This window comes from Pelodiscus sinensis, chromosome 10, assembly GCF_052426305.1.
Source record: "Pelodiscus sinensis isolate ZL-2025 chromosome 10, ASM5242630v1, whole genome shotgun sequence".
In the NCBI taxonomy this organism is placed as follows: Eukaryota; Metazoa; Chordata; order Testudines; family Trionychidae; genus Pelodiscus; species Pelodiscus sinensis.
The window spans coordinates 53,411,730-53,438,573 of NC_143061.1; the positions used below are offsets into that span (position 1 = coordinate 53,411,730).

At 57.3% G+C, this 26,844-nt stretch overlaps 1 protein-coding gene across 2 annotated transcripts; it reads left to right on the forward strand.

Annotated features, from left to right (window-relative positions):
• The first annotated feature begins 726 nt into the window (after window positions 1–726).
• Window positions 727–26,360, forward strand: TSPEAR (thrombospondin type laminin G domain and EAR repeats). Of its 2 annotated transcripts, none has more exons than XM_075937322.2 (12): window positions 727–885; window positions 6,387–6,607; window positions 6,851–7,089; window positions 8,879–8,969; window positions 13,046–13,202; window positions 13,635–13,766; window positions 14,932–15,164; window positions 17,138–17,324; window positions 23,268–23,497; window positions 23,840–24,027; window positions 24,376–24,519; window positions 25,312–26,360. In XM_075937322.2, the coding sequence occupies exons 1-12, from the start codon at window positions 810–812 to the stop codon at window positions 25,463–25,465; spliced, it is 2,052 nt and encodes a 683-aa protein (XP_075793437.2). In that variant the 5' UTR covers window positions 727–809; the 3' UTR covers window positions 25,466–26,360. The 2 variants fall into 2 exon arrangements, with proteins under 2 accessions (XP_075793437.2, XP_075793438.2); XM_075937323.2 differs by having other exon boundaries at window positions 24,418–24,519.
• The last annotated feature ends 484 nt before the right edge of the window (window positions 26,361–26,844 follow it).

Sequence of the window (26,844 nt, forward strand, 5' to 3'; positions counted from 1 at the left end):
TACTAACCCCTCTTGTTAGTCTTTCAAGCGCTGCATGGTCCTGTTTTTGTGTTGCCTTGCTGGGGGCCGGAGGATGCTAGCCGCCTCGTTCAAAGGACAGGGCTCCTGTTTGGCTGGCTCTAGACCCCCAAGGGAGCTTGCTGCGCCCGGGCCGAGTTTCCTGCTCAGGTTGTTTGGATCGTTTTCCCTCCCGGGTTCCCAGCGCCTCGCTCTTGAGCAGTTTTCTCCAAGCGCCCCCGGGAGCCGAGCCGGGAGTCCGGCGTTTGGGCAGGCTCTGATCCTACTCAAAGGGGGTCCCCGCAGCCCTGCCCGGCCCGGGCCGTGCGCACCAAGCTCTCTGCACAACAGAGGGGTGCAATGAAATAGACGGGCTCCCCCCCCCATGTCTCTGCGCCAAGCTCCTGCCGCAGGTGCCGAACGCCGCGTCCCCGCCTCGCTCCCCTTCGATCGCGTCTCCGATTTCTCGGGAACCCCTCTCCCCGGGCGCTCTGCTCCTGCCTCCCGGGAGGGCTGGGCCGAAGGGGGCGCGGCTCCTCCTCCCGCGGAGCCCTTTAAACGCCGCGGAGGCAGCTCTGGGGCTGCGGGAGGACCGTCTCCTTCGGGCCGGGCGCGGGCCTCTCCGGAGCGCAGCGGCGCTTCGTGCGCTTCCCTTTGAGGAACTCCCGGCCGGGCGGGGATCCAGGGGGACTCCCGGGAGGCTGCCTGGCTCCCCACTGAGCGCCTCGGGAAGGGGAGGTGCCCAGCGCGCTGGCCCCGGGAGCAGGCGATGAGAGCGGAGCGGAGCCGGGCGAGAGGCTGCAGCGTCCCCGATGGCGGCGTGGCGGCTCCTCTGGGCCGTGCTCCTGCGCTCGGGGCTCGGGGGCGCGGCGCGGCGGCCTTGCACAGGTAGGAGCTGCGGGGCACGGGGCCGGGCGCGCGCACAGGCTCGGAGAATGGCAGGACCCGGCACCGTCTAGCCCAGAGGGGGCAACAGGGATCCCCCCACGCGGGTGGCTCCGGCCGCGAGGGCCCTGGCCAATCAGGGCTGGGGGGCGGGGGAGCGCACAACGTTCCCTCCACCCGCAAGGAGCACGCGGTGCTTAGAAGCGCCACATGCTCCTGGCAGGGCAGGAGGAAACTTCACGTGCTGCCCCGCCCCCCAACCCTGATTGGGCAGAAAGGGGAGCACACAGTCTCCTCCCACCCCAGACTCTCTGGGGAGGGGGCCAAGACTTCCTGCCCTCCCCCACCCCCCGGCCTGCAGGTGTATCCTGACCTGTCCCTTCCACTCGAGGTCCCGCCTCTTCTGGTGCGGCCCAGGTGTCTGAAGTGGCCCCCAGCAAAAAATGCCTGCCCAGCCCGATCTAGCCCGGCCCGGCCCGGCGTCTGGCTCACCTGCTCTTCCATCTCTCCAGGGATGGGGATCCCACAATACGTCCAACCGAAACCTCCCTGGCTGCCGTGTAAACCCATTGCCCCTTGTCCTGTCCTCAGAGGCCAAGGGGAACAATCCGCCCCCCTCCTGGCGACGGAAGCAACGAGCAGCCGTCTGGGGAGACAGGCTGCGGAGGGGCTGGCGACCCACCCTCCAACCGCTGCACTCAGCACGGCCCTTCCACAACCGTGTCAAACATCCCTCCTCTGGCCGGGGTGGGGCGGTGGGACTGACCCCAGCGTGGGGCAGCTGTTGAAAATGCCCGCTGCCCCTCTGTTTGCCTAAGCGGAGGCCGATGGAGCGGAGCTGAGGGAGCAGCTGGGCCTGCTGTGGGCTCTGCCGCTTGCTCGCGATGACTCGATCCCGCTGCGAAGGGGCTGGCTTGGGCGCCGGGCCGGGCACCGTGAGGACTAGCGCCGGCCCGGCCGTTCCTCCAACAGGCTCCGCTGGGAACCCGTAGCGCTGTGTGCAAGGGCTGGAAGCATGGGACAGGGGACCTGCCGGCCTCCTGGATTTGCTGGCGTGAGAGGGGCTTCATGGGGGCCAGCCAGAGCCCTCTGAGACCCCCCCAATGTACTCCATCCGGAACGGTCGTCATAGCAACCTGCCTGGGGGCCCCTCACTGATGGTTGATCCTCACGGTCCTGGGGGGGGGGAGGGTCCCCGTTTAGTAGCCAGGGAACTGAGGCACAGGGCAGTCCGGGGGGGAGGTGGGAGTGTAAGCCGGGTCTCCCTCTTGCTGCCGGCTGGGCCTAGTTCCAGTTCCAGTTCCTCCGGCCTGCCATGGGTGGCGGGACTTGGGCAGGGGCCAAGGGGTGTTTGGAGGGGTGTGCAGGAGGGCTGGGGACTCTGGCTGTGGGGGGCAGCAGGGCAGAGTGCGGGGGTGGGAGGGGTAAGAACTAGCGCCGGCGATGGAGCCGAGACGGGGCCTGTGGCTGGGAAGCGGAGCTGGGCAAGGGCAGACTGGAGCTGAGAGAAACGGGGAGCTGGGGGGGGGGGGGGGACAGGCCGTGCTGGAGGAGGGGCAGAGGGGTGGGAGCAGGGCTGGCAGCGCTTTGGGGTCAGGGTGATCCCTCCCCCTCAGCAGGAGGCAAAGGGGAGGCCAAGCGTTCCTGCTTTGCCAGTGGGGCTTGGCGGTGCGTTCCCTCCAGCCAGGCCCCGGCAGCGCCCCCGGCTCAGCAGTGCCCCATAGCTGGGTGAGGGGCGGAGATGGAGGTGTCTGCTCCCGTCCCGGCTCCTCAGCTCGACGCCCCATCACCTCCTGGCTCCCCGGGCGGGCTGGGCTCAGTGTCGGCTGCAGCCAGGCTGCCGTTGGGGGCCTGGAGGGAGGGGAGCGCCCCGCAGCCTGGGCTGGCTGTTAGGTTAGGGGAGCGCAGCCCAGGGGACGCTTGCTCTGCCCATCCAAAGAGCCCCACAAGGCGCTGCTGGCCGAAAGGGCGAGTGGCCCCCCCTGTGCAGGCCAGAGTGGATCCGGAGGCACCGGGCATTGGGAAGGGCCGGTCTGAGGTGGGGCTGAGCCCTGTGCCCAGAGCAGGCTGTGCCATTGAACCTGTCTCCACGGGTTCACCCCCAGCCCCTGGAAGAGGGTCGACTCCCCTTCCGGCTGGGCTGCCCCGTTCCTTTGCCACAGCCCTCGGGAGTCAGTCCTCCCTGCCCGCAAGCCCGAGCCTGCGGCGTGAATCACAGTGCGGAGCGTTACCCTCGTGAGGTGCTTCACGGGCACCCAGCCCCCTCCCAACAGCCCCGGGAGGTACCTAAGGAGGGGCTGTTACCCTCATGCCTCAGCGGGGGAAACTGAGGCAGGGATTGTTTTGCCTGAGGTCACAGGGAAGCCGGTGTCAGAGCCAGGCTCAGGCTCCATTCCTGCCTCTCTGGGCTGGGCATGTGGCACAGGGACGCGCTGCTCCTGAGGCTTTTACCCGCCGCTCCCATGGCGGCCGAGGGTGGTGCCTGGGAGCAGGGTGCCCCCAGGAGCTGGGTGCCGATTACGCACTCCCCCTCATCCGCCTCCCACCCAGAGCCCGCAGCGCCCAGCCTTGCCCGGAAAGTTCATAATCCGGCATTCCCTGGGTGGTCGGGTTAAAGACGGTCACGTGTGGTTCTGCTGTTAAGAGAAGGGTCTGCTGTGTTTGCCACACACCAGTCCGCAAAGAGAATCCGAAATATTGAATGGCTGCTCGCAAAGGAGGCATCCTCCAGGATGTGCACTGCAGGGGGCAGGGCGCCTGTGGGAAAAAACCCACCGTGCGCTCGTATCACGAAAGCCCGTACCATAATGCGCCCACACGAGGGGTGGCTCAGCCAACACCCATCCCAGCGTTCCCGAATGTTTGAGTCCGTGACTTTGCAACCGGACTAGTCTGCTTTGCATGCAGATGTGTAAGAGTCTAATCAAGAACCCTTCTAACGAGGTCGTTTGAAGCGTGCCCAACCCCCGCGGTTTGGAATGTCTATTCTGGGCAAGTTTTTTCCAAAGTGCAACTTTGCCTCCTGATTTGGACCGGAAGCCGAGATAGCAAGTTTTGAATTTCCCTGGACGGAGATTGTGGTTTCTGGGCAGCTCTGACATTTCCATGGTGGGCTCTTTAAGGTAGGGACCATCCCTGTGGCGTGTTTGTGCAGGTGTGTGCGCACAGGGATAGGCCCAGAGCCAGGACGGAGACCACTAGGGGTCGCTGTAATACAAATAAGGCAGCTTGTTTCCGGGCTGTGAATTTCTGTTTTAGTTACAAAAATCTCCTTGGGGACTGGTTGTACGAGGGGTCGAGGCAGCCGTGTTGGTCCCAGAGTTTTAGTGACACAAGAGAGGGGGGGTAAGGCCGTGTATTTTATTGGACCCAAGTTCTGCTGGCGAGACAGACAAAAAATGCCAGTAAAAGACATTCCCTCCCCCTTCTTGTCTCGCAGAAATGAGCAGGCTGTTTGAGTGCAGGCAGTATTGGTTGTCTGCGCTGGCAGCCATGGCTACGCATAGAATAGCACTTTTAGCCAATCCCGGATGCACGGAGATACACCAGTTTTCTCAGAGAGGTGGCTGTGTTAGTCTGTATCTTCAAAAACAACCTGCGGCACCTTAGAGACCAAGGCTGCGTCTACACTGGCAAGATTTTGCGCGAATACTTTTAATGGAAGAGTTTTTCCATTAAAAGTATTTGCACAAGAGAGCGTCTCTACTGGCATGTGCTTTTGCGCAAGAGCATCCATGCCAGTGTAGACGCTCTCTTGTGCAAGAAAGCGCCAATGGCCATTTTAGCCATCGGGCTTTCTTGCGCAAGAAATTAACGTTGCCTGTCTACACTGGCCTCTTGCGCAAGAGGGCTTATCCCTGAGCGGGAGCGTCAGAGTATTTGCACAAGAAACCCTGACTTTGTACATTACAACATCACTGTTCTTGTGCAAATAATCGCGGCCAGTGTAGACAGGCGGCAAGATTTTCGCAAAAGCAACTGCTTTTGCACAAAATCTTGCCAATGTAGACACAGCCCAACAGATTTATTAGGGCATCAGCTTTCCTGGGTAAAACCCACTTCATCAGATGAATTGGAGTGAAAGTTACAGAGGGAGGGGGATATATAAGGACAACAAAAGAAAGAAGTGACTTGTGTTAACAAAGCTAATCAGTCAGGGTGGAAGTGGCTCATTCACAGCGACTGAAGTGGAAATGTGAATATCAAGAGAGGGGGAATTTGCCTTTGTAGTGCGTTAACCCGTTAATAGGAATCTTAATTGGTAGATGCACTACAAAGGCAGTTTCTCTTCTCTTGATATTCACATCCCCACATTAACTGCTGTGAATGAGCCACTTCCACCCTGACTCGATTAGTTTCGTTAACACACATAACTTCTTTCTTTTGTTGTCCTTATCTATCCCCCTGCCTCTGTAACTTCCGCTCCATGCACCCGATGAAGTGGCTTTTGACCTATGAATGCTGATGCTCTAATAAATCTGTGAGTCTCTAAGGTGCCAGAAGGCTACCTATTTCCTGGTAAGGCTAGTCAGATGTATCTGTGCACTGCTCGCACCGCGGAGAGAATAGCGCTGTTCTCTTTGGCTGCAGGTCAGCGTTTGCTCCCCCACTTCCAAGATTTCTAGATCTTCACACTGGTCAAATGGCTCAAAACTGCCCCAGGTGCTGCTATAATGTTAATGAGGTTTGGGGTAATTACAAGCTGGGCTTTAATCATTAACAGGGTCTGCAAGGTGGGAACTGAACCAAACCATAAATCCCATTTCATTGAAGATTGAGGTGGTGGGAGGGTAGTTTTGATCCCCCCGCCGCGGGACCTGACAGCCTTGGACACGCATGCTATGTCGGCACCTGCTGGCTTCTTCGGCAACTCCCAGTATCGGCCTGGCGGCTGGCTCCGTTCCTGTTGATGTCCGGGGGCATTTTACCCCTGGCTTCGAGAGAAGTTGTTAGGTCACCACGGAGCCCGCTCTACCGCTAGGTCCAACTGGGCCTGCTGGCTCACTTTTATTCATTTTTTAACTGAATAGATTTTCTGGCCAGAAAAAGCATTTTTCAGTGATCCAAAACCATTTGTGCGCTGGGGTCAAAGTCAGCAGATGGGTTTTGGCCAAAGAGAGAAAAATGAACTTAAAAAAAAATCGATAGCTTTCCCGTTAACCATTTGGAAACACCTTGTTTGGCCTTTTCATTGTGATCGGGGGTTTTGAATTCAAATGTGGTCAATTAAAACAGCCAGAAAAAGGGTGAGCAACACCTGAAAACAACCAATTTGCAATGAAAACCTCAACTGATTCAACTCAGGTGATTCAAAGCCCGTGTTTTGATTTGACAGAAAAGTTTTTAAAAAATCGTTTTTTAATGGAACCCGATTTTTTAAAAATGTCTGGTTGGGTTCCCAAATGGAAAAATCCATTTATCTGCAGAGCTGTAGTGATCTTCATGCAACCGACAAGGGTCATGGGCAACCTGAGTGACATGGCTCTGTGATTCCTTTGCCACAGACTTGCGCCCCCTGGATATTCTCTCGGAGGTGGTTCCGGCTAATGGTGTCAGTAGTGGGATCCGAATGCTCCAAGTGCAGGGGTCCCGTGGGTTTCAGTTCTCTGCATCAGCACACCAGGCTCTGAGCTTCCCAGCTTCCCAGATTTTCCTCTACTGTGACCTTTTCCCAGAGGAGTTCTCCATCATCATCACCCTGAACGTCCTCAGCGCCCCATCAAAGGTAAACACGCCCCACGCCCTGGAGAAAGGCCTGCGCCAGAGCCCTGGGTGTGGATGCCCCCCTCCATTTGGAGAAATGGTTGGGACTCGGATTGCACTCGAGTGTGTCAGCTACAAGCTCCTCCATCCTGCGTGTGAGCTCTCAGCTCCTCAGTGCAATCAGTGACCAAACAGGTTTGCACGTGTGGTCTTCCCGGGCAGCCTCATGCTGACGTCGGTACTAGCCCTTTCCCCGCTCTTTCAGAAAATGGAGTACATCTTTACCGTGGTGAGGGAGGACAGCCTCATGGAGCTGGTTGGGCTCAGCTACTCGCAGAACAAACTCCACTTCCTCTTCTGGAGCAGAGAGCACTCTGGCGGCCGGGAGACCCGGGTCACCTTCCACGGCGTCTCCTTCTCCGACGGCCAGTGGCACACGCTCGTCTTGGCCGTGTCCGGGCAATTCTTCTCTCTGACCGTGGACTGCAGTGACCCTGTTGACGGGTATGTACCGGGCGTGCGATTCTGGGGGGCTGCCTGGCTGGTGGCTGGCGGGGGGAGGTGCAAGCTCTTGAGATATGGGTGCTCTGCAGGCTTTGCTGTTGCTCTGCCTGCTCCTGCCAGCTCGGCCCGGCACCCCTAACAAAGCAGGGTCTGTCCTGTCCGTGCGCTCGGGGAGGGAGCCCTGGAAAACAGCATCCTGCTCCGGCTGTCACCAGCCTGGTGTCTCCCAAGGGTGCCCAGCAACATCGGCCATTTTTCTGAGGACTCTGCCCCATGGCGGGAGCCAGGCCTCTTGCTCCTGGGGAGTGACCTGCCTTTCCTGAGAGCAGCTCTACAAAGCCGCCTCCAGGACGGAGAATGCCTCAGGTTCACGGTCTCCCGTTTCCACCAGGGGGATGGAAAGAACCGAGCTGGCTGGAGTTCCCTCGCGCTGAGGCCGTGGCTGTCAGTCGCCCTGGAGGGGTGCCTGGGGCAGGCAGGAGGGGGCAGCGGGGCAGCATTGGCAGGGGATGCTGGGTAGGGATGGGGAGACGTTTTGGGAGTGAGGAGGCAGGGAACAGAGAAAAGAAGGCGTCTCCTTTCCTTTATCTCCCCCCCCCCTCCCCCCGGCTCCGCATCCCCGTTGTCTTGTGCCTTCCGTCTGTATTTCAGTCCCGGCATCCGGTGCGCTGAGCGGCGTCGGGGCTGGTTGGGGAAATGTCCCCAAAAGCCCCTCAAACATGAGGTTGCGTTGGACAAGGACTCTATTTCCGCCCCGAAATGCCTGCGTTCGAGCCGTTCCTTGGAAAAATCCCCAATGTTTCATTGGGAAAGAGCGGGGGAGGAGGGAATCCCTCCTACTCTTAGTGCGCCCCCCAAGGAAAAAGAGGGCACGGAAAAGTGTGTGAGAATGCGGGAACACGTTTGGCCTCAAAACCAATTCTTACCAAAATTCTGCTTTCGGTTTGCAACTTGTCCTAGAAAAGTGGAAACCCGGAGCCGAGCGGCACGGGGGACAAAGCAAAGCTGTTCGTGTTCTTTCCAACGGTTTGCAAGCCCCACAAAATGTGCAACACCCGGCTATGGGATTAGCCCGTGCCAAGGGGGGGCTGCTGGGGCGAGGGGCCTTTGGGTGCTCCTGCGGTGTACGCGCTACAGAATAATCACCAAATCTCGCTGCCTGCTTGGCTCCGCTGTCTGGGGGCTTTAGGGTGAGACGGGTCCACCCTCAGCCCCCCCCTTTGCGGAGAGCAGTTGTGGGACTCGGGGGGGGGGGGGGGGGGGGAGGTACTGACCCAGTAGAAGATCTGCGGGAGCTGTACCCTCCCGGGAAGGAAGAGGATAATCTGGGGCACCCAGTGTTACAAATGGGGAGAGAGGCGTTGAGGAGCAGACGTGAGGAGGAGAAGAGATACTGAGCTAACGGGAACTTGCTAACGTCCCGCATAAGCGGCTTGTTATTGGAAAAGCCCCTGGATGTTCTGTCCCGATCCAAGTGAGACCCTGTTCTCCCCCGAAGCCCAAAGGCGGCATCTTTGTAACCAAGAAGAGGAAATCCTTTCATGATTCTCCCAGGATTACCCTGTGGAACTCTCTGCCACATGAAAGCGTCACAGAGACAAAAGTCTCTTACTAGGAATCAAGTACATCCTGGCCACTGCCTGAGGCAGGATACCAGGGTAGGTGAGCCCCGATCTGTGTTCCTGTTTGTGTCCCTAGCAGCTGGGAGCCGTAACTAGCTCTCGTCGCCGGGGAGTTCCATGAAGTTAGCTGCTCTGTGCTCATGCGTCTCTTGCTGTAACCACTGCAGGGTGGCGGACAGGCCCTTCCCCGCGTCCTTGGCCACGGAGGGATCCCGTTTCTACGTTGGCAGCAGGCGGAGGAGGAAAGGGCTGTTCACGGTAAGCGTCTCTCGGGGTGTGGGGTTGGCTCGGTGCGCTGGGAACTCGGATCTCAGAGACACGTTGGCTCCGGCTCACGTGGGCCCGGAGAGAGAAGTCAGCAGAGACCATGGGGGGCTGTCTCTGGGCCCAACGCATCCTGGGTTGGAGACACCCCCCGTCTCAGCGAGGCTGCCCGGTGCTGTTGGTGGGGGGAGACGGCCACATACCCGAGCGTGTTTCTCTGCTGGTTTAAAGCCCCATCGTCCGAAAAGGGATCGAGCAGCCCAGGCAACACCTGATCTACAGGGGGTTTATTCCAGCTCTTCATTCGCCATCCCAGGCATCCGTCCAGCTAGGCACAGCCCTGGCCACAGAACAGAGATCCCAGGGTCCCTGCAAAGCTGATTTTAATGGCCCCCCTCAGTGCTGCGCTGGGTTCTCCCCTGCGGGCGCAAGGCCTCGCCCCCAATCTCTGGGTGGCTCTGCTAACGTCCGCCGGCCCCGGGGGATTCATAGAATCATAGAATCATAGGACTGGAAGGGACCTCGAGAGGTCATCGAGTCCATCCCCCCGCCCTCAAGGCAGGACCAAGCTCTGTCTACACCATCCCTGACAGATGTCTATCTAACCTGTTCTTAAATATCTCCAGAGAGGGAGATTCCACCACCTCCCTTGGCAGTTTATTCCAATATTTGACCACCCTGACAGTTAGGAATTTTTTCCTAATGTCCAATCTAAACCTCCCCTGCTGCACTTTAAGCCCATTACTCCTTGTCCTGTCCTCAGAAACCAAGAGGAACAAATTTTCTCCTTCCTCCTTGTGACACCCTTTTAGATATTTGAAAACCGCTATCATGTCCCCCCTTAATCTTCTTTTTTCCAAACTAAACAAGCCCAGTTCATGAAGCCTGGCTTCATAGGTCATGTTCTCTAGACCTTTAATCATTCTTGTCGCTCTTCTCTGTACCCTTTCCAATTTCTCCACATCTTTCTTGAAATGTGGCGCCCAGAACTGGACACAGTACTCCAGCTGAGGCCTAACTAGTGCAGAGTAGAGCGGCAGAATGACTTCACGAGTTTTGCTTACAACACACCTGTTGATACAACCTAGAATCATATTTGCTTTTTTTGCAACAGCATCACACTGTTGACTCATATTCAACTTGTGGTCCACTATGACCCCTAGATCCCTTTCTGCCATGCTCCTTCCTAGACAGTCGCTTCCCATCTTGTATGTATGGAACTGATTGTTCCTTCCTAAGTGGAGCACTTTGCATTTCTCTTTATTAAACCTCATCCTGTTTACCTCTGACCATTTCTCTAACTTGCTAAGGTCATTTTGAATTATGTCCCTATCCTCCAAAGAAGTCGCAACCCCACCCAGTTTGGTATCATCTGCAAACTTAATAAGTGTACTCTCTATCCCAATATCTACATCATTGATGAAGATATTGAACAGTACGGGGCCCAAAACAGACCCTTGAGGATTGGTGCAGGCAGACCGTGCTGATTTGAACGGTTGTGGCTTCTCCACTCGCCCTGGTGGTCGCTACAGAATTTGGACAGGGGCTTCCCCAGCTGCTTCTGCTCCCCGCGAGCGCTGCTCTGTGCCGAGACCGCGGGCTTCTTCCCACGCAGTCCTGGCCCCCGCTGGGAGGCAGCTCTGACCAATGCCGCGGAACAAGAAAGTCACTTCTTAGCAGGGTAGATCCCCGTCCCACAATTGGCAGCCTGCGGGCGGGGCTGCTGTGGACGTGGCGTGTCAGTGGTACTGTTCTGAGCATTGGGCGCGTGGGTTTACCCAGATGGTTCTGTGTGCCCAACCGGAACCTGACTCCTGTTCGCTAGCTCTGGATGTTGCACTCAGCCCCCCTTACGAACAATGGCAGGAACCTGGCCACCCTTCTTTTTGGCACCGCACGGCCAACAAAAATGCAAGGGTTATTCAGTTGTGACTTGGTTTCCCAGCCGGTTCTTCTGGCTGAATGAAAACACGGTACCTGTCACACCAGTTTGCAGACACAAGCACTAGAGATCAATGACATGACTAGGCAGGGGAATCGGTCCGCCTCTGCCTTTTGTCTCTCGTCTTGGACTGTGATTGGAAGCTCTCTGGGGCAGGAATTTACTGTTTTCTTCTGTGTTTATCCAGCACCCAGTTCTGCAGCGCTCCGAGGCATGTTTATTACCTATAAGCTTTTCACCAAGAAGCCCAGATAGGAATGAGGCCTTTGTGTGTTACCAAATCTCTATCAATAATACCAAGAATTATAATAATAAACCTTCTACCGCCCACTCAATCAACAGAATATCAGACCAGTTTCGTCACAAGAAAAGAGCTTTCACGTTGTCAGTGGCTTGGTAGATAGTATTGGTTTCGTTGTCTCTATTTTGGCCTGTAAATAATTTTCATTTAAGAGGGGCTAGCAGATAGGGAAATGTCCATTAAGTGCATTTATTAATGGCCACCGAATCTTGTTTTGTCAAAGCGTTTCTCGTTTCTTTGAGGGTCGTGTTTCCGACGTGGTTTAACAGGCGAAGGGTGTAGCTGTCTTGATTTGGAGTGAAATCCCCGATGCGCAGAATCGGACTCACAGACTCATCCAAGTGCAGGAGGTGGCTTCTGTTTTGGCCCAGGCGGGTTTTGTCTTTTAGGTCCGCGGGATGGTTGTTGCGTGGTAACGAAATAGACAAATCCGGAATCCCGGGCCACGCTCCCAGCTGGTCGATGTGAATGGGGCCATGCAGGGTCACCCCAGTTGGCCCGGTGTGTGGGTTTGGTCAGTGTGAGTGGCTGGAGCCAGTCCCCAGCCTGTCAGAGCCCCAGCTGGTAAATGCCCACAGGAGGGTAAGCGTGCTCTTGCTTTCTAAAGACCGTTTCCTTGCTCGGATGAGTAGCAAGGCCAGAGGAGGAAAATCTCCGGCCATAGAACCGGCAGCAGCTGCCCCAGCCCGGTGGGGGGGTGTTGGGCCCAGCTGCTGCTGTGTTCAAACGATGCGCTTCGGGGGACGATGTTCAGAGGCGGGTCACCGACTAATCGTGTCGTTGATCCAATCGATGACACGATTGGTTGATTAGGGAAGGTGCTCGGTCCCGGCTCATGCCACCCCCGCTGCGGCTCTGCAGGAGCCGGGCGCGCTGATAGAGGCAGCAGCATGGGGCAGGCAGGTGGCACGGTGCTGGGGGGAGCCGGCTTTTAAGCACCAGCTTCTGTTCCTCATCCCCCCCCCCCCCTTGCTGCCTCTGATTCAGAGGCAGCAAGGGGGGGGAAGCGAGTAGTTGACTTGGTTTAAGCTGATCGGGTAGTTGACTACTCTAGTGGCCACTCCCTGGGGTGGCGGTGGGGGTTGTGCCCAGCCTGATGCCCACAGAAGAGGGCTCCGTGCCTCGGGGGAACTACCCCCCATTCCAGGCCACCAGCTACGGCTTTGACCAGGCGATCCCTGGGCGTCCCCAGCTGCCTGCGAGCCTCTGAGCAAAGTGCTCCTCCCCAGAGCTGGGGAAACGTGGCCCCTGCACGGAGCCGTGCCCCCGGCCGGGGGCGTTAGCCCTCTGACATGGGCGTGGCAAAGTGGCTGCGCTCGCCGCCAGAGCCCTCAACGCTTTTGGAAAGTCCGGCCTCAGGGCGGCGCGTTGAGTGCAGCGAGTTTGCGTCAGGCCCTGCGCATGAGGAACGTGGCGGCACGGTCCCCAGAAATCCCAGCTCCGGCGGGCGAGGCAGCGGGCCGGCTGGGAGTGCAGGGCCTCACGTGGCCCAGAGGAGGGCGGCTAGCCACGTGCACCCGACGGGAACCCAGCGCTGCCTGTCGTTTTCCCCGCCTTGCACGCAGGGCCTGTCCCAACCAATTGGCGGCCCCGGGCCAGATGGCATCAAAGAAATACCGGACAAAAATTTGTCAAGCAGGGAAACCTGGGGGGAGGATATGGGAGGTCGGGCCGAAATGTGGTCACGGCCCCTCTGCTTGCACGAGGCTGCAAAAGTCACTGAGGCCGCTCGTTAAAAGCTCACCAGTGCGTAAGCCGGTAGAGGGTGAAACCATCCCGGCAGTGGGGGTGGATCTGAGTGACCTCATTCCCCCCCTCTCTTTTCAGGGCTTGCTAAGGCAGCTCGTCCTGCTGCCAGGCGCCGATGCGACCTCCCAGGTGTGCGCTAGCGTGAACTTGCAGCTCGCCGTGCTCTCCATCCCCCCCGCGCTGCAGGAGCGCCCCCCGACGCCGGCGAGCTCCGAGGGGCTGGACCACCCCTACGGTCAGTGACACGCGGCCGGCCGCTCGCGGGCGCTGGCAGAATATAGAGCCGATCTCGCTGCTTTGCACCCGCCTGGCGCCTGCGGCCGAGCGCACGGTTAACAGCGAGAAGCAAGCGAATGTCATTCGGCGGCCGACCGGCACGGTGGAGGGAGAACCTTGTGTCAAAGCTGGAGCAGGTTGAGAAGCCCGGATGACTTCAGGGCGTGTCTTTCGGGGCCGCGTGTGGCCTGTTGGTCAGAGGGCTGGGGAGAGATGAGGGTTACAAATGGCGGGTTTCTCCCCTTCTGAAGGCAGGTTTGCGCCTTGTTGCCAGGATCTGATGCCACCCCGGGCAGGACAGTGTGCGGGGGCACCGTTTTTAATGCCCCCTTTCGTCTTTCTCTGTCCCGAGGACGGCGACGGGACACGCTCGCTTTTGTGTTGTGTTCAGGGGCTGACGTGCAGGTGACGCTGGGACCCCGCCCGCCCTGCGTGGAGACGGAAAAGGCCCGGCTGTGGTTTAACACTTCGCGGAAAGGCCTCTACCTCTGTGACGGGCGCGCCTGGGTCGCCGTGCTGGAAGGTGAGGGCCATGACGGCCAGGCCATGCTGCCGCGACCGATCACAGTCGCTCCGAGGGGCGAGACTGCAGCTCCGTGGGGCTGGGACTCAGTCGTCTCCTCTGGGGAGTGGAGGAGGCGGGGAGGGCAGGCCTGACGCCTCTTCTGGAATTACGCTCAACGTTGAACTGAATTCAGTACGTTGGTCTGTTGTCTCTGAGGCAACAAACCGCTGGGTGGGGCGGGGCCCTCCAAGAGCAGGAGGAGCTTCGTTGCTCCTCTACCCATGAGAAAATGGCGGCTGGGATGTTGCCAGATACTTTCACCAAAAATCCCGAACATGGCAAGAAAAAATTAGATTAAGCGCAAAAAAAAAAAAAAAAAAAGTCACTGTGCCTTTAAAAATCTCCTTGCTCCCCCCGGGGGAAGAATGTCCCCACCGGCCTTCCGTCCGAGAGAAACAGAAAATACTGGACATTTTACATGTCTCTGGTATTTTCTGTGCTTTTTTTGTTTTTTGGGGGGGGTTTTTTTGGACACGGGCCAAAAATAATGGCCTGTCCGGGTGAAAACTGGACACCTGTCAGTCCTAGAATTTGCTCCCCCTTTCTAGACCTGCAAAGGCTTTGGGAGCGAGTTGATTGCGCGAGGCACAGGCCGAGGAGGTTTATTGGTTCACAGGGACACAGTGCAGCGTAAGATCGATGGTAACACAGGGACCAAGAGCAGGCAGCCTTCTCCCCCCCTCTTCTGCTCTAAGATCCTTCTCTCGTCTGAGCACAGAGGAGACTGACTGTTCTCCCTACCCCCTCAGCCTGATGGCAGCCCCGCCTCTCCCTGCAGGGGTTGGGGGAAACTGAGGCACACCCACCCACCCAGCACAGTACAGCAAGGAGTGCATGTAACAACAGAGCGAACACATGACTACAAAAGAGGGCAACACTCGCACTATGTCACCCTGTTCCATGCTGTTCACGGTCTGTGGCCATCGCTTGTCATGTCCCCACACCTGAGGCTAGACCGTGCTGGTAGAAACCACTTTCCCGTGGATTGTTAAGCCCGTGGGCACAGGGCGTTTTATTGGGCAACGCAGGGCCATCAAAGCTATACCCTCCCATTGTACTTTGGAAGACCGTTGAATTCGGGAGGCATCGATGAGTCATTTTCCTGCCTTTTGATCATTTCTAGCCCGAGAGAGGCTGGACTACGTGGAAGAATACCAGAACTTGATGACCAACTCGGAAACGTTGGGCGTTGAGATCTTCGTCATTCCAAAGGTGGGGCTTTTTGCGGCCACAGCCAATAGGCACTCGCCCCCGGGGTCAGCTGTCTACAAATGGACAAATGGAAAATTCCTGTCTTACCAAAACATCCTCACCTCCCAAGCTCAATCCTGGTGCTATTTCACCATCGGCAACAAGGTAATTCCACGTTGGGGGCTCTTTGGGGGGCTGTGTCAGGTCACAAGCGCTAGATGACTTCTGACATGGGCTGGCCCAGATTTGAGTCTTGTCAGGGGAACGGTTTCAGGCTCAGAGCCGTCGCTGGGGTAGCCTGGTGTAGCTCCGTTGACTTCAGCAGCGTGATGCTCATGTAATGGGGCTGTCCCCATGCCTGCGGCTAAGCTGCTACGGTACATAGACCATTGCAAAGGGAATGGTGCTTTTTGGGGCTTTGCTATTGTACGAGCAAATTGTATTCGACTCACGCTCCATAGGGAACAGATCCTCGCTGGTCTCTCCCCAGCGTTCAAAGCTCATCCCTCTGTCCTTGAATTGCTGTTCTCCACAGCCCGCCGGCGACGTATCCAAAGTCTCCAGCCCCACGACTTTCTTCTCAGTGTCTCTAAAACCGTTGTTTGCCGCTGATTTCCGGTGGATTCTGTCTGCTCTCTGCTCAGTTGTTGCTGGGTTTTGCTCACGCTGCCAGCTACATGTTTGGGTAGCACTTTATAGACTCACAAAACGTGGATGGAATCATGAGCTTTCGTGGGCACAGCCCACTTCTTCATCCGCACGTCATCAGCCCACTCCGGTCATCTGCAGAAGTGGGCTGTGCCCACGAAAGCTCATGAGACCAACATGTTTTGTTAGTCTAGAAAGTGCTGCCGGACCATTTGTTTTTTAAGTGTATTAAATCTGTGTTTGTAGCTGTCACAAAGTCCTGTTCCCAAGGGAGAGACGGATCTTTCCTAAGCTCTGTGCTGTGATGCGTACCCCCTTCAATTCCAAAACCCAGCATCAAGCCCCCCATCCAGAAAAGTAAAATTGATTTCCGACCCTTGGCAGGATCCCCAATCCACAAGTCAACCCCCACCCCAAGAGAGTAGAAAACACGAGTCCTGAGCCACTGGCGAACACCGGGAAGAGAATACCTTTTCTGAGTGCTTAGATAGCAAAGCTAGGCGCGAGACGGCGTACAGCTGGGCTACCCCCGTGGGTAGCTCTCAGATCAGGGACGCGCCTGGGGGTGAGTCCCCCCATAGCTGGCTTGTTCATATGAATAAACATTCGCACCGTGGGGCTAACCAGGTGGGGCCCTGTTGTGCGAAGTATTGCAGCAGGGCCGTTCCTGTCCCGACTCCCGTAGCGCCGGTCGAGTGGCGCAGGACTGTGTGGAAAGCTGCCGTCCTAGCCGGGCTGGGGTGCCGGTAGCTGCACCCAGCGTTTGTTCCATGGTATTGTGAAGCCAGCCCCGGCGGCTTGGTGCCAGTAACTGCTGAGGGGAGCACCACAAGGAACGGCTGCTTGTCTGAGCTCGTGCCCGAAGCCTGAGGCCAGACGGGGGGACCCAGGCGGGGACAATCTGCAAACGCTGCTTTTCAGAACCGTAGGGGACCAAGGCTTGATCGGGAGGGGGCTCGTTGGCTACCCGGTGGCGCTCTGCCGAGCAGCCTCACCTCGCAAGGAATTTGGGGCGCCCGTCAGAGCTGGGGGTAGCTGTTAACCAAGAGAGGTCACGTCCCTGCTCCCCGTGGGCCCGGTGGACATTGACGACAAGATTGGCAAGAGCCCGTCTGAGCCCTGGGCTGCCGGGCCGGGAAGGAAAAGGCAAGGCGGGCAGACGGAGGCCAGGTCGACTCCGGCTGCCTCCCGCAGGTGCCCCGCCAGGCACAAAGCAGCCTGAGTCGAGGCTTTACAAGGGCCCAAACGCTCGCCTGGTCCAGCTCGCCGAATGCCCCGTCCGCTCTGCTCCCTCCGTGGCTCTCCCCGCTTCCCTCCCTCTGTCTCCCGGACGGGCGGGGAGGAGAGCTGCCCGACGTGGCCAGCAGGGGGTGCAGTTTAGCCCTGCCGTGACCCCCTGGGCAGTGCTCACCCCCAAAACATGCCCCTTCCCCCCCTCCCCGTGCAGGGCCCTTCCCTGGAGGGGCAGAAACGCAACTGGGATTTTTCAGATCTTCCTCGCAGTGGCTAATTTTGAGCGGAACGACCGGGGCCAGGAGTTCTCCGTCATTTACAAGTGGAGCCGCCGGACGGAGACGTTCCTCCCGTACCAGCGGATCGCCACGCACGGCGCCAGGGACTGGGAGGCCTTCGAGCTGGAGGGCGAGGCTTTCCTGGCTGTTGCCAACCACAGAGAAGGTACCCAACCCTTCGTCTCGCTCGGTCAGCTGACGGGCCAGCGGGGGAGGGGGACTCATTCCGGGACACCCCGTTGTTCCTCCTCTACCGCCTCCCAGTGGGGCTCCTCCCCGTTATGCGCGTGCACCACCGCGTGGGCTGGGATCCTGGCCCCAGCTCTGGAGTCAGCCGAAAGGTTTGAAAGAGACAGGGCAAGCACGCTTGCTTTCCTAATGGGTTAAAATCTTCTCTGCAAATAGCTTTCCTCTATACGTCTGCATCTCCGGTAGGCGCTCGCTAGGCCTTCCGCAGCACCCTCCAGCAGCAGCGCTCAACGTGCTCGAAGTCGGTATTGTTCTCCCCGTTTTACGGGTGGGGAAACTGAGGCACGGAGCGGTGCTGCCACTTGCCTGGTCTTGGCAGGGCCAGGAATAGAAGCCAGGCTTCCGAGCGCAGTAGCCACTAGGTCACACTTCCATGCCCTACGTCTGGCCGCCGGGCACGGCCTGCAGGACCCCTAAGTGGCGCCGGGTAGGCGAGAGAGAGCCCCAGGCTGGAGGGAGCAAGACAGCAGTTGCCTGCGGAGAACCTAGAGCTGGCAGCAGGGCAGGGGGCGTCGGAGCGAGCACTCCTGGGCCTGTGATGGGTCCCAAACTTGAAAATGAAGTTAAGTTCCAACACTTCCCTGTGTATTTGGCTTGTACATTTGGGACCCATCACAAAGGTACAAATAAAAACACGACTTGGCTAGCACCCGACCTTCCTCATCCTAATGACTTAACCAACCAACTAATGGGCACGTGGGAACCACTTGCACCTTCTCTATCAGCTTCATGTAACATGAACACTCCCATTCACTACTTTTCCCCTTCCTTCTTCCTCCCCCTCCCCCATCCCATATTTATTTTGGAACTGGACTTTTAATACGCTGGCCATCTGCAGAAGTGAGCTGTGTGCACAAAAGCTCATGACACCATCTAAGTATTTTGTTTGTTGTATTTTCAAGATATATATTTATATATACTCACTCCTGCCCTTGTAACTTCCACTCCTCTTCATCTGATGAAGTGGGTTTTACCCACAAAAGCTTATGCCCTGATAAATCTGCCAGGCTACGTCTGTGCGACATGCTTCTTGCGCAAGAAGCCTTTTGCGCAAGCGATTTTGCGCCAGAACGTCGTGCGCAACAGCGTGTCCCACCTCAAAGCACGCGGCAAAAGCGATGCACTTTTGTGCAAGAGAGTGTCCACACGGCATGGATGCTCTTGCGCAAGAAAGCTCTGTTGGCCATTCACCGAAAAGCCATCAGAACACCTGTGCTTTTTTCCATAGGGGTTTCTTGCGCAAGAAACCCCTCTGGAGCATCCACACTTGCCTTTTTGTGCAAGAACTCTTGTGCAAAAGGGGCTTATGCCTCATAGAAGGAGGTTTGCCTATGGCGGGAAAAGCCCCCCCTTCTGCCGTTTTACTCTGGATTTCCTTGCAGAAAAGTGCATTTGAGGTGTGGACACTCCATAGGTTTTTGGGCAAAAACCTGGCAGTGTAGATGTACCCCTAGTCTACACTACAGCACTAATTCGAACTAACTTAGTTCGAATTAGTTAATTCGAACTAAGCTAATTCGAACTAACGCATCTAGAACTAAAAACTAGTTCGAATTAGCGTTTTGCTAATTCGAACTAGCATGTCCACATTAAGTGGACCCTGAACAGGGCTTAAGGATGGCCGGAAGCAGTGCCGGCAGGGCAGCAGAGGAGGACTTAGAGCGTGGAGCTGCTGTCTCAGACTAGCCGAGGGCTGTGCTTAAAGGGACCCGACCCCCACCCCGGACAGACAGTTCTCAGGGGTGCCCCGCTTGCAAAGCAGTCCTGGCTTGGAGTGCCCGGAGTGCCCACACTGGGCACATCACAGCACTCGGCCATCAGCCCGGCTGCACTTGCCGCAGGCTGCCATCTGGGGAGAGGGGGCAATTGGGGGACTGCAGAAGAGCTTCCACCCCCAGAAGCCCGCAGAGCCAGCCCAGTCCTCCCCATCGGGGGCTCGTGCCCCATTCCTCCCTCACCTCCTTCCACTTACCCCTCCCTAGCCCCCCTTCCTGATGTACAAAATAAAGATAACGTGTCTTCCAAAATAGAATCTGTCTTTAGTGAACAAAACTGGGGAAGACTGGGAAAAGGAGGTGGGAGAGGGGAAGAGAGAGGCTGGGAGAGGGGAGGGCAACTAAAATGATCAGGGGTTGGGAACAGGTCCCATATGAAGAGAGGCTAAAGAGACTGGGACTTTTCAGCTTAGAAAAGAGAAGACAGAGGGGGGACAGGATAGAGGTCTCTAAAAGCAGGAGTTGGGTGGAGATGGTGCATACAGAAAAGTTCTTCATTAGTTCCCATAAAGAAGGACTAGAGGACACCAAAGGAAAAGAATGCATAGCAGGCTTCAAAGTAGTAACAGAAAGTTGTTCTTCACAAAGCAAAGAGTCAACCTGTGGAACTCCTTGCTGCAGGAGGCTGTGAAGGCTAGAACTAGAACAGAGTTTAAAGGGAAGTGAGATCAAGTCATGGAGGTTAGGTCCATGGAGTGGTATTAGCCAGGGGGTAGGAGTGGTGTCCCTGCTCAAGGTTTGTGGAAGGCTGGAGAGGGATGGCACGAGACAAATGGCTTGGTCACTGTCTTTGGTCCATCCCCTCCAGAGTCCCTAGGGTTGGCCGCTGTCGGCAGACAGGCTACTGGGCTAGATGGACCTTTGGTCTGACCCAGGTCGGCCATTGTAAGCTCAGGGCTCAGGGTCGGGGGTCTCACTGGACCCCCTTGATTCTCTTGCACACCTGCTCCTGGGTGGCCAGGCTGGCAGCTCTCCTGCCCAAGCCGGCCACTTTCCTGTGCCTAGTGCGGAGGTTGTGGACGAGGTCCACGATGTCTGCACTAGCCCAGGCGGGTGCCCGCCTCTTGCGGTCCCGGGCAAGCTCCCAGGAGCCGCCAGCCTGGTCCCAGGAAGAGGGGGAGGTCTGGGGGGCATCGGGTGGGTGGCTCGATCCGTGCCAGGTGCAGGGTCTGCTGGCTGGGTGCTGGCAGGCTTGCACCTGGCACGGGCACCGTAGCCAGCCCGTGCCCCTTTAAGGGGTCCGGGGCCGGGAGGGGGGCAGACGAGTTTCCCTGGTGTTGGCCAGAGTGGCCACCAGGGCAAGCTGGGGAGGGCTAGCCTCCCACTAGTTCGAATTAAGGGGCTACACAGCCCTTAATTCGAACTAGCTAGTTCAAACTAGGCTTAATCCTCATGGAATGAGGATTACCTAGTTCGAACTAAGCGCTCCGTTAGTTCGAATTAAATTCGAACTAGCGGCGCGCTAGTGTAGCGCCTATGAAAGTTAGTTCGAACTAACGTCCGTTAGTTCGAACTAACTTTGTAGTGTAGACATACCCTAAAATTTTCACGCTTTCCACACACTGAGGCTAGCAATGAAGTTGCAGTGTGCTGCCACCCAGAGGGGAATAGTAATAGAGATGTAGCCGTGTTAGTCTGGTCTTGCTGAAACAAAAGACAAAAGTTCTGCACAGTCCTGTCTTTTCTTCCAGAGGGGAATGTTCGTCTAAAACCACAATGTGTCCAAATAATGGAGCCCCAAAGGATGGCAAGCAAGACTCGGAGCTTTGGCAAAGGTTTTGCAGATAAAGCGAAATGAGCGACTTGCCCTTGGTTTCATCGGTTTCATGAAACCAGCGGAGTCCGTCTGAGAAGCATATTGTTAGCAGCACAGGCACAGAGCAAAGAGCAGGGCTTGTTAACGGGGTCGGGGCGGAAATTGTTAATACAGTCACAGATTGTAAGGCTCCGGCGACGGAGCCATGTAGTTTAGACGTACCCTGTGATTCTACACCCAGCCCGTATCTTGTGGCTGAGCTAGAGTATCTATTGGAAAGGCATCCGGGCTTGATTTTAAATCTGATTTCCCCTGCTCAAGCCTGAGAGATGCCCGTGTCCATATTTGAAACCCCCTGATCTATTTCTGTCTATGTCACCCCCTTTCGTTATGCTTCTGTTTTGGGACCCGTACTGTTCAATATCTTCATCAATGACGTAGATATTGGGATAGAGAGTACGGGTGGGGTTGCAACTTCTTTGGAGGACAGGGACATAATTCAAAATGACCTTAGCAAGTTAGAGAAATGGTCAGAGGTAAACAGGATGAGGTTTAATAAAGAGAAATGCAAAGTGCTTCACTTAGGAAGGAACAATCAGTTCCATACATACAAGATGGGAAGCGACTGTCTAGGAAGGAGCATGGCAGAAAGGGATTTAGGGGTCATAGTGGACCACAAGTTGAATATGAGTCAACAGTGTGATGCTGTTGCAAAAAAAAGCAAATATGATTCTAGGTTGTATCAACAGGTGTGTTGTAAGCAAAACTCGTGAAGTCATTCTGCCGCTCTACTCTGCACTAGTTAGGCCTCAGCTGGAGTACTGTGTCCAGTTCTGGGCGCCACATTTCAAGAAAGATGTGGAGAAATTGGAAAGGGTCCAGAGAAGAGCGACAAGAATGATTAAAGGTCTAGAGAACATGACCTATGAAGCCAGGCTTCATGAACTGGGCTTGTTTAGTTTGGAAAAAAGAAGATTAAGGGGGGACGTGATAGCAGTTTTCAAATATCTAAAAGGGTGTCACAAGGAGGAAGGAGAAAATTTGTTCCTCTTGGTTTCTGAGGACAGGACAAGGAGTAATGGGCTTAAAGTGCAGCAGGGGAGGTTTAGATTGGACATTAGGAAAAAATTCCTAACTGTCAGGGTGGTCAAATATTGGAATAAATTGCCAAGGGAGGTGGTGGAATCTCCCTCTCTGGAGATATTTAAGAACAGGTTAGATAGACATCTGTCAGGGATGGTGGAGACGGAGCTTGGTCCTGCCTTGAGGGCGGGGGGCTGGACTCGATGACCTCTCGAGGTCCCTTCCAGTCCTATTATTCTATGATTCTATGATTAACCAGAATAGCCAAATTTTCTACTGCTCCTCAGTTACAAAATGAGGGATTTTAAAGTCTATAAAAATAGAGGTGTACATGGAGGTGTGAATCACGGCACTGCTGCAAATAGAAAGTGGAAAGATTTATTTCTGTCTCCTCTTTATAAATCAAGCAAAAGATTTGGAAACCAGGTAGCGCTCCCCAGAGAAGGGACAGTCTGTGCTGATGTCCTAGCCCAGAGGAGGGGAGAGTCCTTATATGACATCCACAGAGAACAGAAATTCCATTTCATGGAGAGGGTCGAGAATTCAGAATTTGGCTTCAGTTCGAGTCATAAGAAACTCCTCCCCGTGTCAAAGTTCTCCATGAAAGAAAACGTGGGGCAGCAAGGCGGGTCGAATGAAGGCCTGGGTTCGCTGAAATCGAAAGGATCAACGTCTATTTTGCCTACCAATCAATCAGATAATCGAACATACAAATGTGCCGCAAAAAGCCATTTCCAATGGAAAAGGTGAAAATGTTTCAGTGTGAAAATGCCAAGAGGGGACCCGTGGATTACGGGAACTATTTCCGTCTCGTTCCCTTGGTGAAATTGACGCGATTTTGCAATGGACGACATAATTGTGAGGGGCCTGCATGTGCGGATGGTTGTGATTTTCCAGAGCAGTTGAAGTGCCTGTGCCTGCACCAGTACCCATCACACTGGGGCCTCGCGGCAGGCTGGAATGACTCCCACGCTTGGGCAGCCACGGGATCTATTCCGGCAGCCGGGGAGTGTGTGGCACAGGAATGCCTGTCCTAGCTGGGATGAGGCTGCCGCTGGCCGAGAGAGGGACTGAACTGGCAGCACGTGTCTGTTTGCTTCCTGGGCAGAATCCCCAGGGGCAGTTTAGCTGTTCCCCACACGCCCCCCGTTCAGATATTTCGTCTGCTCCTTCCCCAGTCGCTGTCCTGCCGCTTCCCCCGGCCGCAGTCTGTCTGTCTTGCCTCCTCCTCTCCTGTCGCCCCCAGGGGACAATCACAACATCAACAGCGTCATCTACCGGTGGAACCCCAGGCGCAGGCTTTTCGAGGCCAACCAGACCATCCCTACCTCCGGAGCCTACGACTGGGAGTTTTTCACCGCCGGCCCCTACGCGTTCCTGGTGGTGGCCAACACGTTCAACGGCACCTCTACCCAGATCGACTCCCACATCTACCTCCGGCTCGGGGGCTCCTTCCAGCTCTTTCAGTCCATCCTGGTAAGCGGCGGCGGCTGTCGCCTTTCCCTTCCGTTTCCCATGGAGTCGTTCCAGGGACTGGGCTGGGACGCCCCCTAAGAGCTTGCAACCCCTCCCAGCTCAGGGTCACCTGCGGATTTTAGAAACCCGCTTGCCCCTCCCTCATCCGAGTCATTCATGAAAACATGGACTAGCTCTAGATGCAGGACACCGCTAGGCACACCCTCCCCGGGTGACAGCAATTGCTAACTACGGGAGTGCAGCTGTCATTTGGCCTGGCCCCTGTTTGCCTGCTTGGGTTGGGAGAACGCCAGGCTACAATCGAGAGCAGTCCCCCATCTTCAGCCTTTCATTTCGCCCTAGACTTTCGGTGCTGCCGACTGGGAGGTCTTTCGCATTGGAGACCGACTCTTCCTGGCTGTGGCCAACAGTCACCGTTACGGCAGTGGAGCCGAAGTGCCGAACAACTCCTACGCCATCAACTCCTCCATCTACGAGCTGCACGTCCCGGCGCAGATGTTTGTCAAGTTTCAGGATCTCCTCACCTACAGGTACCAACTCGCTTTTCGGGGGACAAACGGCCGTATGTGGCCCCAGAGTTCCCAATGCCAGGGCTTTTCCAGTGATCCCAGAGTCGGCCACTCAGAGCTGTCCCACTCCAGAAGGGACCATGATCCCTGTGTAGCAGAGGGCAGAGAATTTAACCCGGGGAGTCACATAATACAGGTTGAACCTCTCTAGTCCGGCAACACCCATAGTCTGGTATGATGTGAGTTAGCCGGATGTTCACTTATCATGGGTGTGGCCAAGTTTCCTGCAGCCCCATAAAGTTTGTTACAGCCCCCAGGCCTGGCTCTCAGGGTTCTGGGCTGTTATTTAGCTCCAATTTACCCCTCAAGGTCTGCTAAGAGCCCAGTCTATGTGCTTGCTCCATACCCCAGCGCCCTGGACTGGGAGTTCTTCTCCGTGGGAGAAGATTATTATCTGGTGGTGGCAAACTCCTTTGATGGATTCACCTTCTCCGTGGACAGTGTTATATACAGGTACCGGCCCCGTGGCCCCCCTTACCGCCATAGGCTCACGGAGAGGCCTTGTCCGTCCGTCTGCAGCCACAGCCCAGATGACAGGGACGGCTCAGTCGGCTGTAATGGGTCACTGCCTCTCTGCAGCCTGCTCCGCCTGCCCGGGAACTTGGCTGCTCTGCATGGGGCCGGGGGGCCCAGAAGCAGTCCAAGCAGGAAATGCACAAGGGAGTTTATCCTTCCCCCTCCCCCTGCTCTCGTTACCGCCTGCAGAGCCATACCTCTGAATGGGCCCTCTGGGGTGGGCCTGACCCTGTCCACTACGGCTGGACTGAGGCCACCAAATCCATTTCCCACAGGCCACCCCTCAGGTCACTGCTGGGTGACTCTTCAGCCACCAGCTAGAGATAAAAGGTGGGTAGCCCATGGCCTGGTCTGCAGGGTGGCAGAGCAGTGAGGTGTCCGCGTCTACCCCACGCCTGATGCGGAAGGTCTCCTCTCCTCCCGCTCCTTTCCCGCAGCCCATCCAGAGCAGGAAGCCTGCGAAGGGGGCTGGGAGGGGCACTGCTGAATCGAGCCAGTGGGTCTCCGGGGGGCCCGTTTCCATCCCTTGGCACTAGCCCGGGGCTGCGGTCAGAGGTGGGACACACCCGACCGTGCATTGATCTAGTGTGTTTGGCCCAGCTGCTGCTGTGACTGGCGCTGGCTGGGGTCCCTCTGCTGTCGCATCTCCGGCAGACCCTGGCGCGGAGGGGCCCCATCGGCACGGCCAGCGCCTGCCGGGGATAGTCACGCGGGTCCTCTGCGCGGCAGGTGGCAAGGCTACGAAGGCTTCGTGGCAGTTCACCGCCTTCCCACGTTGGGCTGCCGGGACTGGGAAGCATTTCGCACCCCCCAGGGGGCCTTCCTCCTCTACTCCAGCGCCAGGCAGCCGCTCTCCAAGGTGCTGAAGCTGAAAACCGGCTGACGGGCCCGTCGGAGACGCCTGGCTGGTGCCGGGAGCGGGGCAAAGCAGCGGCTTGTCGGCTCTGCCTCGGCGAGGTGACCCCCGCGGGGAGGACGCCAGCTCGGGGAGGCCGGGAGTCGAAAGCCGCCACAAGAACCACCCCAGGGTTCTTCAGCCCTGCAACTGCTCTACCTTGAGCTAGCTTGGATGGTCCCCAAGGGATTGCTCCCCTGCTCATCCGTGTGCATCTTATTCCTCCTTTGCCGCTTCACCCTGCGCCCTGCCCCCAGAGGCGCTGGGCCTGCTGCTGTGTCCCAGGAGAGCCCCACTGCTGTAGGGGCAGACCCTGGGCCACAGCCGGGGGAAGAGGTGTGTGTGGAGAAGCGGTGGCCACCGAGGCCGCGTGACTTGGGACATTCCTGCTGACGCCGGCTCGCGATTCCGTCTCTTCCCGCCCGCGAGGAGAGGGGCACTGTCCTGGAACGGCCTGCCCCGCGGCCGGCCGTGTGCTGCAGTGAGCCCGCCGGCCTGGCAAGCTGGGGGCAGGCGGTCCCGGGCAGCAGGGGCCCAGTGGGTGTAGGGACCCTGGGACTGGCCAGTGTGCCCTGGGCGCTGTGGCTCACCGCAGGCAAGGGGGAGTGCTTTGGAAAGTGGGTTTGGCGGGAGAGGCCCAGTGTTTGAAGGGGGGTCCGAGGAGAGGGGGCCACCAGGCAAGCCCAGCTACGGAGGAGCCAGATGGCAGCCCCCAGCCTGGTGCTGTTCTGTGAGCCCCCTGGGCACTATGAAGCAGGGAGAAGGTTCAAGCCAACCGAGGCAGCCAGGTCTGTGCCCCTGCCCCCAGCGGGTGAGGACACGGGCCCTGAGGCGAGCCCAGCCTCCGTCGCGCGAGCCCTGCGTGGTAAAGCTGCGGCTCCCGTCTTGTTTCCGTGTGATGTCTGTCGCGCCGCCTCCTGTGACTGCGGCCACCGCTCCTGCGGCGGGGATCCATAGCGACCGGCGCGGCCCTGCCCGTGGGCAGCTGGGTGGAGTCGTTTCTCCCCTCGCCGGAGGAGGGATCGCAGGCCATGGGGCAGTCCGATCAGACCGCGGGCTCAGACACAGCCCCCCTCGAAAGCACCCTAAGCCTGCCACAGCGAACGGGTGTGGGGCCCGGCGGGGGCCGGTTTGCCTGGCCCTGCTTCAGGGGCGCTGGAGAGCCAGCCAGGCCCATGGGGCCGACAGGGGGCACTTCTGGCGGTGACATGAGGGGCCGCCGGAGGCTGGGGGCAGGGACCCAGAGTCTGCACCGAGGCCTGGCCCCCCAAGTGCTGTGGGGCTTGCTCACAGCTGTTCTTGGCGGCGCAATCTCTGAGCGGGGGCGCTGGCCTGTCTCGGGCTGCCTGTGGCCCTGCTGCCTTGCC

Coding starts and splice junctions, on each gene's coding strand:
- TSPEAR (XM_075937322.2), top strand. CDS start 810: ATGGCGGCGTGGCGGCTCCTCTGGGCCGTGCTCCTGCGCTCGGGGCTC. Junction 886..6,386: donor GGCGCGGCGGCCTTGCACAG/GTAGGAGCTGCG, acceptor CCTTTGCCACAG/ACTTGCGCCCCCTGGATATT. Junction 13,203..13,634: donor GGGGCTGGACCACCCCTACG/GTCAGTGACACG, acceptor TGTTGTGTTCAG/GGGCTGACGTGCAGGTGACG.